This window comes from Prorops nasuta, unplaced genomic scaffold (assembly GCF_024137725.1).
Source record: "Prorops nasuta isolate Cenicafe-Biocafe unplaced genomic scaffold, Cenicafe_Pnas_1.2 PNAS00014, whole genome shotgun sequence".
Taxonomy (NCBI): Eukaryota; Metazoa; Arthropoda; class Insecta; order Hymenoptera; family Bethylidae; genus Prorops; species Prorops nasuta.
The window spans coordinates 3,423,562-3,436,836 of record NW_027116811.1 but is presented as its reverse complement, the minus strand read 5'-3'; the positions used below and the strand labels follow the sequence as shown (position 1 = coordinate 3,436,836).

Below are 13,275 nucleotides of genomic sequence, written 5' to 3'. Positions count from 1 at the left end.
TCCCTGATCAATGTTTATCGGTGGCACGGAGGAAAGGAATAACTTCCCCTCCTGATACGCGCGCAATTAATCCGGGGGTATTCCAGGCTAACCTGTGCGTACCGTTCAATTATCGAGGGCTCTTCTTCCCCTCTTACTCTGCGTTAACTGAGTCGTTACCTCGATAATTCGTACGTCGTAGTACTTGTATCGTCATACATCATAGAGGCCTATCGCATTAATTTGTATCCTGACCAGGAGTAACAAAATAGTTCCTTTACATACTTTCTTAGAAATTGACAAAATGTGGAAAGAGAAAGTGCTGAAAAATTTATATACAAATCTAAAGTTGTGCTTAAAATGTTTTAAACTGGAAATAACCATTTAGTTCATAGATAAGGGAATAGTCAAATTTTATTAATTGTATAAGGAATTGCCTTAGAGTTACGCGAATGTTCGATGTTTTATTGAATTGCTAGTTACGCTTTTACTGTTGCATCTGTAGAAAGTTATTTCCAGCTTAAATCGGTGCGAAATAGGGAGATGGAATAATAAATCACTGGATTCACCTGTATAGGGTCGACAGTAATCGCGATTTAGTTTACTGTATACTGTCGGTAGAGACGATTCCACTCCAGGCTCCACATAAGCTTTGCTTCTGCTGTCCCTTGGGTCACTATATTGTTCCACAACCTCGACTTCCGCCTGAAAACAGAATCGAAATCACATTTCCTGTTCTATAAATGATCGTGTTGCCTCGATGATTTCGCGACCCAGATTTTAAATCACCTACTACATTATTTAAATGTTCATTCATAAACGAGTTATGTATTTACTTTTCTCTCGAGAGGGAAACCTTTGATAAGTGTTATTATGATAGATTGCCTGTCACCTAAATAAACATAACCTATAGCCCAAAGCATTTCCTACCTTTGCTTTTAGCCAATTAGAGCTTTACTGTAAGAAGGGTTTACCTAGTAAATATTTGCCATTGGCTTCATCCTTATTAATTGATCATTCCTGGAGAGTAAAAAAGTTGTCCAAAGCAATTAATTTTTTTATGTTGCTCAAGGCACTCTAATAAATTTATCACAACTCCATATAACACTGTAAGGAAGTCTTTTGCCTCAACAACAGGAAATACGATACACTAAAATATATGACATAATAAGAAATATAACGATGCCCCGCAGGTATATATGGAGAATTGCAAATATCTGGCAGGTAATAATTGATCTATGGTAACAAGCCTCTTTCCACTGGTTACTTCTTATCCAGTACAGCAGAAGCAAGAATTTCAAAGGCCATAGCTTGGAAATAAAGGGATCTCACGAAGGGATCGACCTTGAAGAAAGATAGACTAATGCATCGAGTGGTATAAGCATCAAGAGAGCAAGAGAGAAGGCGAATGGAAGTAAAAGATTAAGCTCGAAAAAGAGAGAATCTCTTCCCTGCATAGCCCGAGAGACAGATGAGAAGACGAGGAAGACAAGTAGCCTTAAATTGAAAGAGCTCGAAATTGGAATTCTCCTGCCAAAGTTGAACGTTCTGCCCCCGGGGGCTGTTACGAAGGTGGGGTGACTGCCTGCAGCAACGTCCAACCCGCGAGAAACAAATACATTCGTAGATGTTTATACGGAAATTAAGGGAACGACTTTTAGACCGAGAAGCAGACGAAAAAACCTGAGAAATCAGCTTGATCAATCTTCTCGAGTCTACTACAGAGCAAGTGTGAAACCTTCCCTATTACACTAGAGAAATAAAATTCGCTGTTGCATTTCCTACTTCCCACAGCAATTTTGATAATTCGCTCTGTTATCGACTTTGATATTCCAATGAATTACCTGTAACTTCAGGGAAGCATGCAGTTGATCCACATATTGGCAATTAACAGCATTTAGAACTCGAGCATTTATCCTATTTCCGTAATCCTATCGATTTATCGAGGAATTTAAGCAGATTATTGGCACGCTGCATCATAATTGAGCATAATTTTTAGTTGAAATAATCGTTTGACTTTATTAAACCACATCGTTTTTACCCTGTTATTACTCAGCTTGAAAATTCGAAAAAATATTGTAAAATGTTCAAACTTCAATTCACATTAGATCGATAAAAAGTTATATTTCCACAGCAATCTCATTATTTCATAAATCCTTTGCGTTCTTAATGGTTTCACTGGTGAATGAAAAAAATATTACGAGCTTTTTATAATACAATGCAATGGAAGAAACGGAATTTTTGTATATAATATAGATTAAATTAATTGAATAAAAATTGTTCAGTGACTGTTAATCGATCAAGCTTGATATTGGGGGAAAAAGCTCGTGCGTGAAGCGAACGAGTTTCCTGCACTTAAGCTCTTTTGTTAAAGTGATAAATGCGCACGACGTTCAGTCCCGGCCTCGCGCATAAAATAAAGCGCTAAAGTATTAAGTAAGGCTTACGAGAGCGAGAGTCATAACGATTCACCCTCTTGAGTCAAGTGGTACCCCACTCGGTCTCTTGAGAGGTATAGGCCATAGGCAGATCCCCGCGGAGGGGGTGGCAGCTGGTGACAAGGACGCCGAGGAAACTTTTGTTCTGTCGCTCCAGGTGTCCCCCTTCACCTCGCACTCTTAACAGTAGCTTTTGCGCTTTCTTCCATCACAGCCGCAAAACTTCCTTCCTTCCCCCTTTCCCCCCTATACCCTCACCCTTCAACTTTTTTTAAAACTCATTCTCCAGTCATACACCCCACGGGAATGATTCATCAGTGCACTAAATTTATCACCAATAATGCTTTTTCTAAAAGCGAACTCAATGCAATTTTGCGTTGTATATATATACAAGCGAAGCTGGTGGAATAAAGAGAGTTTTAAAGAAAAGTGGAAAATTGATTACCAAAGTCAATTAAGGACAAGCATCTCGGTAAAATGTTCCTGGAATCTTGGTCGTGTTGGAGAATTCTAAAGTAATTTGGCTGATGCACAGAAGCTGTATTTTTTAGTAAGGAGAGTTTGGCCAGAGGCAGAATAGTGTGTCGTATCGTATTTTAGGAGGAGTATTTAGAAGCATCGCTGGAGGCAACCCCAGGCAACAGGAAGCGAGTGTCGCAGCAATTATAAGCAGCGCCGGAAGTCAACGTGCTGGCATCTCTGGCCTTCCCTCTTTTGGTTCAACTGCCAACACAAGCTATACGTCATCAACCTATGCGTCCACACACATTTTCTATATACCTATAAGTCGCTCATCAGGCATTGCCGCTATGCCCACAGGGGTATTTTGTCACCCCCTTAATTATATTTCTCCCTTCGACCAATTCTCCTTCCGTCTCCTCGCGAGGGCGAAAATATCAATACCACCGTTAAAGCGACAGATGACTCGGTCCTTGGAGGAAACGACACCTACGTTTCTCTTGTGCCCACCCCTCCTAAACTCCTCGCAAAGGGTGTCAACATATGTGAACACACCCAACAACACCCAGCAGCTCTCGAGGCGATAAATCCTCCGTTTCACTCAGCCTTCCAATAAATTATACGTAAGTCTTAAAATTGAAGAGCCAACCGTATAGCTTTTTTCATCTCCCAGGGATTTCAAAGAAAATAATATCGATTTTCCGGTTCTCCACGCTTCTCCCCTTTCATTTGCAGTAAGAGAATTAATCGTTAAGCCGTAATACTCACGGTCTCAGTGGTAGGGCTTGGCAAAGCCCATTGCACGGTTGTAGTAGCTGCAGCACTTACAGGACGTCTCTTGTTAACAAAATCGACCGGAATACTGTACTCGTCGCACAGCGATATCTGCAATACAAAAAAAAGATCTTGTTAATATTTATATCTACATCCCTTGCACTGAAACAGAAAAAAAGCGCTGAGTAGAATTATAAACGAAAAAAAATCAGTCACGTTTGCTCAGGGTAAAAAAAGGTTCGCAAATTTTCGTATAATCCGGAGAATAGTTACCCACGACGAGACAAAGGCACGCAGTGTAAAAACTGGCTATCAGAGATGGGAGTTTTGGGGGAGAGGGGAGCAGAGAAGGGTATAGTGAGAGAAACGCGCGGCGAAGAGTACGTGAAAAACTATGGGCGAATCCTATGGGGGGTTTACGCAATAGGGGGATGGGTGATCCCACGTAAAAGTATCGAGAGGAATACAGCACACGACGAGGATTTTCACCACTCGACAAATCGCACGGTAAGCATTCGCCAAGTCCCCACTGACGACTGGTCCAGCTCATCAGCAATATTTACCGTCTGCTGGAGAATCGATCTATCGATGCTCTCTCTGTTTCCCCTTTTTATATATACATCTCCCTTTCTACAAAGTTTCATCCTTTCCATCAGGGTACAGACGAACGATTTTTGTTTCCTCCTTATCGATTATTCTTCATATTCGCATTTTGTCAGACCTCGCACCACCTCCCCTTCCTTCCTTGCTCCTCCTGCATGATTGGCCGCATTTTGCAAGGCTCCAGTTGCAAATAATTCGAAACAATCGCGCATCCCGAGGGTGGCTTATCGCACGAGCCGACCCTGTGTAACCGAGGGAACGGTGTAACCCGTTGGGGCATCTACCTTCCGCACCCCCCCCCCCCCCCCCCCCACCGCGGAGCTTTTATTTTGACTCAAGACCTCGCGTGCAAATGGCTCGCCTTTATTGTCAGCAAAGGGCTTCATATATGAATACGTGAAGTGGGAAGTGGAACAAAAAACATTCGAGGGAGTCAACCCGATGACGTAGGCGCAGACTGGCAAACGGAAATGACCACGAGGATGGATTCATTCAGATAAAGTGCTTTGTACTCGTACGTTTTCATTTCACTCACTGATTCACTCCGATTTCATCCTTTTCGTGCAGTGAACTAAAAAAAATTGATCCGGAACTAGCCTTGCAGTATAAAATAGATATCGTCAGGGCGTTGAAGGGACTATACCGAAATAATACATTCGTATATAGAGTTTTATTGTAGTCAGCTAGTTTTTGTTTCATATACACAATAATTCCATTGTTCCTTGTGTAGCGATATAAATCACTTTTGTTGGTCAGCTTGGAGTTTATAAATCATTTTCTCTCCAATGCAAACCGTTGTTTATTACCATAACCCTATAATATTACCAGTGACCATCTGTGAGGTATAAAATACTTCTCAAAAAATTATTATTTTGGATTTTTCTGTCTACACCGAAAATAAAGATACTACTTTAATATTTCTCAGTATAGATTTGTTAACTGATCTCCAGCAGTTTATTGTTATGACTGATCGTTCTTCTTAAAATATAAAATGAATACTGAAAGGTATGTATAGTGTCTTGAGAACTTGGTTGGTTTCAGTCAATCTCCTACAAACATATTATTTAGAGACTAAATGCATCGCTGCACATTACGAGGAAGCCAAATACAAACTAGGTCGACTCACCCTATTATACTGTGGTTCGTTTAATGAAAATTCTAGAAACTATTAAATAGCTAAGATTAAATTTCGCTTATTTTCTTACATTAACCTGTTTTATAAAAATAAAACGATCAAATGACGTGTGTAAAAGTCAATAAAATTGGAGATGATAGAGTTGGAATTTGCTTTATTTCTCGTTTGGCCCCTCGTACGAGTAACGTTTCCACAAATCTTCTCAATTGATCTTACTTGCCAAGCTTTGGTAATACTTGGCAGAGTAAAAGTGCTCGGGGCACTCTTAAAAGTCTGAAATATTTGCGCATTGGTTACCACCTACACGCGCAGTTAACCTTGATCGAAAGACGAATGGAAGCTCTTCCCTTGGAATGCAGGATAATGTACGGTTTAGCAATCTGAGTAAGAAGAGGCAAACGGCTTATTGGGCCACGTCGTAATTCAGTAGGGCCGCGATTTAACGGGAATATTTAGCAAATGTTTCGCATAAATCAAAGCGTTGCAATATGTTCGGAGTTTGGAGCGAGGCTATGTAAATTCATGGTAATACCGCTGGCCACCCCGTTGGAGAGGAGTCTCGATTGGTGGTGGGTGAGCAAAATGAGAGAGCAAGGCGAAACAGAGAAGTAGAGAGGTAAATATGTAGGGTGCGAGAGAGTCGAAGGAAGTAGGAAAAGCCTATAGTGCGAGAGGGTGGCAGCGCGTATTTCATGGACCCCCCGAAGCAGCTCTGAGCATTGCAGCAACCACTACAATTCCATTCATTCTCTTTATAGGCTCCCAAGTATTCGAGAGCGGGTTTGAATAAATCAGAAATTTGCCCCGCGTGGTAGCCAATACTTCGGACCTTTTCGCGATTTGCTTACGACCACGGTTTCACCTTTTTATCAACAATAACGTTTCCAGCTCGATAAATTCAGGTACATTTAGCAAACTAGTTATAAGGTAACAGGGCCGATGAAATTGTTGTTGTTGTAACGTCGTCACGAAATTAATAACCTTGTCGAGTTACGTTGCTATGCTTGGAATGCTTATGACTTTGTTTGAAAATTCCTAAAGTATTTAATATAAAACGAACGTGAAGGGTGCACAGTGATTTAGTATAATTCTGATCTGTAATTAATATTGGACATATTAATTTTTAAACTGTTATGAATTTCTTAAAGTGATATATGTATACCAAAAAGTACTATAGAAAGAGTGTTTGTGAATTAGTTTAAATTCGAAAATGAATCATTGGTAAATGACATAGCTAGCCTCGATTTGGAGGGTTGCGCTTTGAATAGCTAAGATCCTCGTTAGGCAGGACAGGATCCCTAAACGATTGTCAGTAACTCTCAACCCTATTTCGAATTGAAAGTAAATCTACATTTGAATCAACAGATACAAGTTACGCTTTGAACGATTCGGGATAATCTGAGAAGAATCAGCATAATCAATGGCGAATTTACGTTTGCATCGTTTTAAAGGATTTGTAACTAACTTTTCTATTGTCTCGGTTCTCTTATTTTGTGTTTATAGAAATAAAATATAAGATAAGAAACAATAAAGAATGAGAAGAAGCGTGTCTCGAGTTTAGGTCGGAAAGTAGTCGAGCTAACGATGATCAATGGCGATTGCTGAGTGTAGAGTCAGACTGGCTAGTCTCCCCTTGGGACGAATGCTCGTCTTTCAAGATGTATTCGATCAAAGCTTTTATTCAACTAGGCAGAATATATATGTTAAACTTTCGAACACGTCCTTTGTAATCTTCGAGAACAAAGGCAAGGACTTACCAATAGCTCTATTCAGCATCGTTACCGGAAAGTTAAGAAAATGAAGAGTGCTACTTGAGAATTTTCTTTGGTCTTTGTTGCAGTGTCTTGGCATGTCGCTATCGCACCTGTCTTCTCCAATAGCGTTTGCTTGCTTTTCTTCATTCGCATTATTATAGCAGCAGCCCCTGCCAGGGCCAGCTTATTAAAGCTGACAATTTGAAAATCCGATTAATCAAATTCTTCATGAAAGAATAATACGACGTTAATGAAATTTTAACTGTCGATAGCATGAAATATATTCTTCGTTGTAAGGTTTAGTTAAGACATATAATTGTACTTGAAGGAATAGAGGTAAATCTTTTTCCGTGATGAAGAGAAACGACACGATATTTTTCGATTTCGGATAATAAAACAGGGAGTTGGGAGTCTTTCTGTCTTCATTTGAGAGAATCAACGTACAATAGGGTGTTCCAACGTTCTTCAGCCTATCCGAATTCGAAGAAACGCCGAACCGAAGGTCCCTGGGCCTTTTTGTATAACGATTTCAGGCTCTTTGAAGGGTCGTACAGGGTCGATAGGTTTGTTCAAAGAGAACGAACTTTAGTCAAAGTCCAGTTTCCACTTCTCTGTTAGTCTGAGAATGGCACTGTCCAGTAGTCGTCTGCCAGACTCTAATTATCCCTCCTTGCTTCTACATCAACCGACCTTTATTAAAGTCTGTGCTCCCTCTATCTCATTTTCCACTTGCTAAAGATATATTTCACAAATCACCTTTACTGTAAACTCTTCATATACTGTACCTATCATGATACCACAGAACCATAAATACAACTTCACTTTACAAATAACAATATTTTATAGAACAATCGTATAGCAGTTTCCTTTAATCATAAAAATTGCATTAAAAACCTTATTATACTTACAAAGCATAAAGCAAAGAGACGGTAGAAGATAATTAGAAGAAAATTTCAATAACTCGCTAGAGCCATTTATTCATTAAGATTGTCGACTCTGTTCTTACTTAGCACGGTCTGTGATTCCTCGTCCATTTACCCAGAAACCTGAACAAAGAACCCACTACCTCAATCACTACCCTCCAATAGGAACCAATAAGTTATTATCGACCAAGTTTTGAGCTACCACAGTATTGATAAAAGAAACTCCCTTGCGCATTTCAGGGTGTTCCACGACGCTCAATTATATCTCAAGTGCCAGAGATAAAGAGCAATACATTTAAACTCTGCTCTCGCGAAATTTCGAGTACTTCAACAATCAAAGTGCTGCGGGTTTTTTTTAGCAGGCCTCACTTCCAGGAATTACGTTCGGTCGTTAAGATTTCAAGTACCACAGTGGTCTTCGGGTCACTGAAGTCTCTAGCGCATAGTACATGGCCATCGCCCGTTAAACCACCCTGGACGAAATTTTATGCTCCACTTGAAACCGAACAATAGCTTGCGTACGGTTGTGGAGAACCCGAAGGAATTGCGATGGAAAAAATGATGGGCGCAATTTAGATTTAATTGAATAAAAGGAAGTTAGTGCGCTGTTGAGGGAAAAGCCACGTAATAATTTGTAATTGTAGGTGGGGGTGGAATGTGTTGGTAATAAAGTTTACTAATTCCATTACAGGCAGAGTAAGAGAGATCGTGGATACAATCCGGTTGATAGTCGTAGATAGAGTCTCGTGGTACCGATAGGTTATAGGAGATAGCTTTGAAAGGCAATACTCGTTGAGTAAAATGGTACACGCCCTAGTCTATACTGCAGTAGTTTAGACGCAACGTGCATATATAGAGGGTATATCCTAAACACACGAGACTTAGCCAGCATCGTCTACGTGGATGCAGAAACGTCGTGATTGTGCCCACGGCCCCTCTATTGGGATAAACGTCGCCCCTTCTTATCACCCCTTATCTTATGATGGAGAGAGTCTCCCTTAGTCGCGAGAACGGAACCCCATTGCCTAAGGGGCTGCTAATTGATTTTAGAAGTTCCTCCTCCTGGACTAACCCCCGCACTACCAGCTTCCTCAGCCCTCCGCTCGGAGTTTTCGCGAACATGCGCCACGGTTCCGAACTCCTTAACCGTCACGCCATAAGAGTCCTATGTCTAAGTCGCCTTAGAGATTCCCTAAGTGCCGCCAACATCCTCCATCCACCCTTGTTTCTCGTTAAACGCAGCTCAACAGCTCTGTTGGACTATCCTCTTCTTCTAGAGAGAGATGATGGGGGAGCCTTCGCTCTCTTTATCTCGCTCTCTCCTGCGAGTAAGGAAATCGAAATTCTCACTGTTTCGTTACGAGATGTCCTCTGCTATATCCGTACAATGGGATGTTTTGTTTCCCAAATTTCAATTTGTGAGAGAATCGTAATAATTTTATGGACGGCGATAAGAGAGGAATTGCAGTGAGTAAAAGTGGATTGAATGGTGAACGCGAAGTAACATGGAGGAGGAGGAACTTGGACTTTAAAAAATGAACGTTATAGTTGCAGAAAAAGAAGACAGGAAACCCCTAGGGTGTCGGAGCTAGAGCCCTGAACCTGCCTAAGAAGGGCTCCAGTTGTAATCACCAGTACTGCAACAATGCACTGTACCAGACATAAAAACAGTTTCCTGCTCTTCTATGTTTCGCCATCTTGCTCCATCTCGTACCTACCATCCCTTTCCCGTCAGAGAAATCATTCGTCGTCCCTTCTACTGCCATCGCGACTATCAAACGACAACAGAGATCCGTACAATAAGCTTCCGGTTTATTAAAAATCTTCCACCCTCCTATGTATACACCGGCACAGCTCAATCAACCGTCAATGAACCGGATACATCGAGACGGAGCTTTCGAAAACACCCTTCTCATTAAACCTGCTATAATATTGAAAATCACGGTTGCATATATGTATAGTTGCTGAAATACCGAACGAATAGAGCTGTGAATTTTGATATAGAAATTCGTAAAGGTAAAATAAGTTAATTCATGCAAAGGGATTCAAAATATCATTTACGACTTGCTTCTTCTACTTAAATCCTTACCGAGGAATTTAGGATTTATGAGGTTGAAACGAGTGAAAGAAAGGGGAGCTGAATACACATAGACGGCTCTAATCTTTATCTTTTCTTCAGCAAAGTTCTGGTCCAAGGTATCTCGAACGCCTAAATCGCCTTTTAACGCAGAGCCAACCCTCGAAATATTATTATTCGTCGAGAGAGGTAGAGGATGAAAAAATGAAAGCCAAAGAATTGTAAGACAATGAGGGAATATCACCAGTCGCAAATCAGCTAAGACAAAGATTCGTAGCTAGGAAGTGGCACTGTTTACGATATGAACCGGGATGAACGACTGTTCTCTGATAAGTGCGAAAGGGTGATCTTTCCACAAAATCACATCATCGTCTCTTGAAGAGTGTCAAACCCAGCTGCTCCCTTTGTCTTATCGTGTTTTCCTGCTTGGTCGAACACACAAAGAGAGGAATGATACGAAAAGCCCTACGAAGGATGGTGAAAGTCGTTAATAACTTGCGCTACATTTAATTCGACTCCATCTCCGGACACTTTCGTTCACTCTCGAAGGATTTATGAGCCGAAACCCTTTCAACCATCATCAGAAAACATGAAACATGCTAATATTTTTTGCCATCATTTCAGCAAATCTGATTTAACTTGTTTTGGAGAATTATTCAAAGGGCTATCTTCAACAAAGAGATTTATCGCGAGGACTTTATTGTATGCATGCCCAGGGAAAGAGATTATAATATTTATATGCCTTACAAGCGCCATTTAGAATTGGTAAGTATGACAGATGTTAGTGGCTGGCAAGAGGCCTGCGAAATTACAAGGATTTTCTCCAGGATTATACGCAAACGAGTGGAATTTTTTAGGATCTTCCTGCTTCCTACCAACAGTTCTTATCACAAATGCCTTCTAGAATTTATCTTAACGTTTATTCCTCATAACATATATGCACGTTTATAATCCTATATATATGAAATAAAAAATTTGAATACTATGACACCCAAATTTTTTATGACTATATTTGCATTACAGGAATATATGCATATATTTCTTATTAAGTGGTTACATTTCAACAAGAATCAAAGGTCGAACGCTGATTCCTATGTGACCTTCGGTATTGGCATCCCTAGCAGCAATCGTTAACAGGGTTTTCTTCAGCATGTACAATTCACAAATACATTCATAAATAACGAGACGCACTAGTTGGCTCAATCGATGAATTTTGACGTACGCGTCCATGCAAGTAGGATTCGCATCATCAACGATACCCACGTCTGTGCCAAACTTTTCGAAGCAAGACCACACCGCTACTGCTTTACACCAGTTTGGCGGTATACCCTATGAACCAAGGTATATAGACCTTTTCTCCAACTCACTTTCATACAAATTGAGCTGGCAACCCGAAGGTCTGTTTTACGTTTCCATCTTACGCAATTTATATATTATGCATTAATGAAATCACACGAATATCTCGTCATATAAATTTATAATTCAGCAAATGCCCCATTGCATTAACAGCATCACCCCTATTGACCATGGGCTTTGCATCAAGTAACTAGATATAGCCCTTTAGAGCAGTCGCATCAGAAAACTTTTCACAGCTTAACCGCAACATCAGCCACACCTAATACTAGACCTACGGTTAACCACACTCACAGTCTATTAAATGCCCTGAAGCATGACTAAACTAAGCCACAAGTAACCGGAAATGACTACTGTATGATTTCTCTCACGATCCTCGTATCAAGCTTACACTCTTTCCCCTTGAATTATAAGTGAAGGATTCACAGGCAAATACATCAGGTATCACGATTAAAGCTGGTTGTATCAAATATAAGCTGAGTGCACGCCGAGGAATAAATAGCGAGCCGAAAATGCAAATGGCGATGCTTTTCCACAACAATGGATTTGTCTGGTAAAGCGGAAATTCCGTTTAGCGAGCTGGAAACCGAGGAAAAGTTTAATCGCTATTGCAAACGTAGAGAAGCACGATAAGTTGGTATAGCGAGCTTTGACTGCGCAGAAATGTTTGTCCGCATGCAACTTTGATTCAAAGCTAAAACACGCAATCTTACACGAAGCAGTAGACAATGAAACAATATTATTTTCACGTTTCTTTCACATGGCTACTTTTTATTTCCTTTCCCGAACGTGACGGGCAAGAAGACAAGTTCAATAGTTGCGTAGACGAGTTTTTCAAAGGAAAGTTTTCTATAGTTTTCGAAAAGAGTTCTTATATCTGTCGTAAACTGTATTGAATTCCAAGGATCACAAAAAGCTCTCCGCGAAACAATGCTATGTGGTAATAAAATTCTTATCGATCCTTCCAGTAATTTTGAGAAGTCCGTAGCGTACAACCCAATTTAAGGTGGATGTTACGAGCCTCGGGAAAGTCTGAAGCATCTTCGGAGGTAGCCAGAGACCAATTGAATCTCGCCCTTCGCAAAATGAGAGGGCAGTGTATTGCGGCCTTGCAGAAGCGTGCCAAGGATAATCGGGTCCTTGAAGATAACATAATTATCGACAGAGCAATTTCTCCCTGTGGCGTCGTAACAATTAAATTCAATAATCAAGCTATTAGTCCGGTTCTGATGCGAAGGATGAGGACATTTTGACTTTGTTGCGAGTCAATATCTTAAACGTGTCAGATCTATTATTCGGAATGGACTAATATGGATATCTCCAATTGTCTACGATGGATTCACTTTCATATTTCGAGATCCTTAATTAATTCACTTTGCGCTGGACCCTGGTTTGTAATATAGCAGAGAGCTTGAAAGCCTAAGGGTATTAATTGATTCAAATGTTACGAGGGAGTATTACTGCTATATCAAATAACGTTGCTCACTAATTATACAATTTCTCAAGTTATAAGTATATCTTCGTTTCTTATTGACATTACCGTAATTATTAATTATACAACAAATTGACTGTACAAGAGTAATAAAAGTAATTGTATATAATTATATAGAGAGTGTAAAATTGTTCGTTTGGTATAGACTACATAAATCTAGTCACGGTAAACTCTTGCCAATATCAATGAGTCAGGAGTTAAGTTCTCCTTACTTCTACAGTCTAGAGGGGAACTGGTAGATAGGAAGATATGATCTAGAAAGGATCTCCGGTTCAGAAGGGTCTTGAC

General features: G+C 40.3%; 1 protein-coding gene across 2 annotated transcripts in view; it reads right to left on the bottom strand.

Annotated features, from left to right (window-relative positions):
- The window catches only part of hwt (heavyweight), a 96,643-nt gene that overhangs the window by 20,473 nt on the left and 62,895 nt on the right, over positions 1 to 13,275 (bottom strand). For both annotated transcript variants that reach the window (XM_066734891.1, XM_066734892.1), the window contains 2 exons: positions 3,645 to 3,761; positions 549 to 684 (listed from right to left, as the gene is read on the bottom strand). In XM_066734891.1, coding sequence (XP_066590988.1) covers positions 549 to 684; positions 3,645 to 3,761 — 253 coding nt within the window. The remainder of the gene's footprint in view (positions 1 to 548; positions 685 to 3,644; positions 3,762 to 13,275) is intronic.